The following is a 2,991-nucleotide window of genomic DNA, read 5'->3' as shown; positions in this document are numbered from 1 at the left end:
ATTGGGCAGTGTTTCGTTCTGCTGTGCATAAGGTCGCTATGGGTCAGTACCAACTCGATGGCACTTAACAACAACGTCATTCAATATTTTTTTCATGTTATTGCCATTCTTGTTAAGTGTCATCAAGTTGTTTCTGACTTTTAGTGACCCTGTATAGGGTTTCCAAGGGGCATACAATATATATATATATACATCTGTGTTGTTGTTAAGTGCTGTCTAGCCAGTTCTGACTCAAAGAGACCCTGTATACATACGGTTTTCAAGGAGTGGCTGGTAAGTCTGAATCAACGAACTTGCAATTCAGACTCACCAGCCACTCTATATTGCAACTGGAGGCTTGACTTGTTTCTTCAGGTATTTTAGCTTGAAAAATGCTGAGCATGTTCTTTTGGGTTTCCAAGTCTTTCATATTTCATTATAATTCTTCACTTTGTCGTCTCCAGCTGCTCTTTGATATCTTCTGTTCAGCTATTTTACATCATTACTTCTACTTTGTTATTCTTGTTGTTAAGTGCCTGAGTCACTTCCAATTCATAGTGACTGTGTATAGGGTTCCAAGGAACAGCTGGTGTGTTTGAACCACTGACTTTGTGGTTCAAACCAACCTTGTGGTGCAGTGCATTATCCCACATTGCCATATCAGACATTCTACATTTAAAAGCTAGTTTCAGAATCTCTTCCAACATCCTTTTTTTCCCTAGACTTTTTCATGACCTTTTGGTTCCGCTTAAATTTTGTTTTTTCAATTAAATTATTTTTAGCTACTATTTTATTTTAGACTTCAATATTTTCACAATACCATATGCTTTAATTAATATTTACCTCAAATCACATAAACTTAATTAAATATTTGAAGATTCATTATAGGAAAACGATATATCAATATCCAAATCATTCTATGATCATTATTTATCTCTTTCACACTTTCCTTACTTTCCTCTAGTATTAATAAAATTTTAAAATATTTCATTTTTTTTAAAAAGTACTTTGCTAGACAAAATAAAAGTAAGACAAAATGTCAATAAAACAACCAATGAAATAAGTTCACTTTTGAATAGTAATATTATTATTCTCTATGTGTGATCAGTGTGTGAGACCTTTTCTTCATAGTTCATTCAGTGCTTTTGTTGTTGTTGTTAAGTGACATCAAGTCAGTTCTGACTCATAGAGACCCTGTATAGAGTTTCAGAGACTTTAAATCTTCACGGGAGCAGAAAGCCTTGTCTATTCCCACGGTGTGGCTGGCAGGCTCAAGCCATAGACCTCGTAGTTAGCAGTCTAGGACTTATTGTATGAAGCCACTGACTGCACTCCCCTTTCTTAGTGTAGATTATGATAAAATAATAATAATAATAATGGTTTCTTTTAGAGAACTACAAATACTAAAGGTAGATCAGAATTAAATCTATTTTAGTTCAAAAGGAACTCCAAATTTATTGAAAATTATGTATAAGAAGGAACTTCTACCACCTGCTGTTAGTGTATCATACTGTTTTGTCTTGAGTAATACTATTATGCTGAAAACTATGCCACCAGTTTTTAAAATACCAGCTGTTTTATCCACAGTAGAGAGTTTTTTTTTAGTGTAGCTTCCAGACTAAAAGTAGAAAGAGTGAGCTGACAAGTCACTTCTAAAAATTAGCACTGATTAAATATTCCATGGATCACAGTAGACTGGTGTGTGGCATAGTGCTGGAAGATGTGCTACCTAGGCTGAAGGCACACAGGCCATCAAAATGGATTCAAACATACTAAGTGTTAATGATTGAGTTGTGCCCCCCCTCCCATCCCATGCATGTTGTAAACCCAAACCTCTATGCCTCAGGCTATAATCACATATATGCCTTAAGTATATTAAATATCCTTGACTATTATCTTTCTAGAACTTACCTGTATTACTAATGTTGCTTTGTATTTTCTGCTGTACATTTGAGGTATAAATCCCACTTTAATGAGGACTCCAGCAGATTTAGAAGGAGGAAGTTTGCCAGTCTCAGGTTTTACAGAAAACTCTGGATCACTACCAGGTAGGAAGTATGCTGTGAATGATTCAGAATTTCTGGAACAAAAGTGTAAAATTCAGCCTGTTAAAGTAAATCATTACCTCATTTTCTTTGCAAGAACTTGATGAATAGAGTTGATATTCTGCTGCAACAGGCCTACAGTTAAACATTAATGCAGCTGGGGACCTGAGACTTTTTATTTTATGAAATGCTTACAGAATGATAGTGAGGAAAAGCTTTGCAAAATTATTGAAAAGTGTCCTTTCCAGCATGATAAAATAGAATCGTAAACACGTTTTCATCATACCTGATACATATAGTGTACAATGGAAAAAATGCCAGGCCTAAAAATATTGAAAAAAATAAAAAAATCCCCAATGAAAATTTAGTCATGTGTAAACAAATTCATATGTACAATGACCAGCCACAACAGCTATCATAAAGTCTACAAGCACTCCACCACAAGGTTGGTTTGAACCACAAGGTCAGCAGTTCAAACTCACCAGTCGATCCTCGGAAACCCTATGCAAGTTGGCTGACTTGACAGCACTTAACAATATCGGACATTGTTTCGTTCTACTGTGCATGGGGTCACTATGAGTCGGTTCCAACTCCATGGCACCTAACAACAACAACAACAACAACAACATCCCATTTTGATATATGCTCACTGTCCATTACTTTTTCAGTCTCAGTAATAATTCTTGAACCTGAAGACCAGTTACTATGATCTAAAGATCTAAAGTGGAAACTGACTGACATTTTAAGATGCAAATTACTATCTTCATGTCATGTCATATATATATATATATATTTGTTGTTGTTAAGTGTCATCAAGTCGATTCCAACCCTGTATAGGGTTTCTGAGGAGCAACTGGTGAGCTTGAACTACTGCCTACCTTGTAGTTCAAATGGCTTTGCAGACTGGCGCATTAACCTACAGCACCACACCAGGACTCTCTCTCTCTCTCTCTCTCTCTCTCTCTCT

At 35.9% G+C, this 2,991-nt stretch overlaps 1 protein-coding gene across 1 annotated transcript in view; it reads right to left on the bottom strand.

Annotated features, from left to right (window-relative positions):
* Positions 1-2,991, bottom strand: part of LOC102822611 (chromosome unknown open reading frame, human CXorf30) — a 170,223-nt gene that overhangs the window by 7,754 nt on the left and 159,478 nt on the right. Inside the window, exon 22 of the mRNA XM_006870158.1 lies at positions 1,891-2,059. Coding sequence (XP_006870220.1) covers positions 1,891-2,059 — 169 coding nt within the window. The remainder of the gene's footprint in view (positions 1-1,890; positions 2,060-2,991) is intronic.

Source organism: Chrysochloris asiatica, unplaced genomic scaffold (genome assembly GCF_000296735.1).
Source record: "Chrysochloris asiatica unplaced genomic scaffold, ChrAsi1.0 scaffold00139, whole genome shotgun sequence".
Classification (NCBI taxonomy): domain Eukaryota; kingdom Metazoa; phylum Chordata; class Mammalia; order Afrosoricida; family Chrysochloridae; genus Chrysochloris; species Chrysochloris asiatica.
The sequence above is the reverse complement of the archived record's forward strand: the minus strand, read 5'-3'. Positions and strand labels throughout refer to the sequence as shown.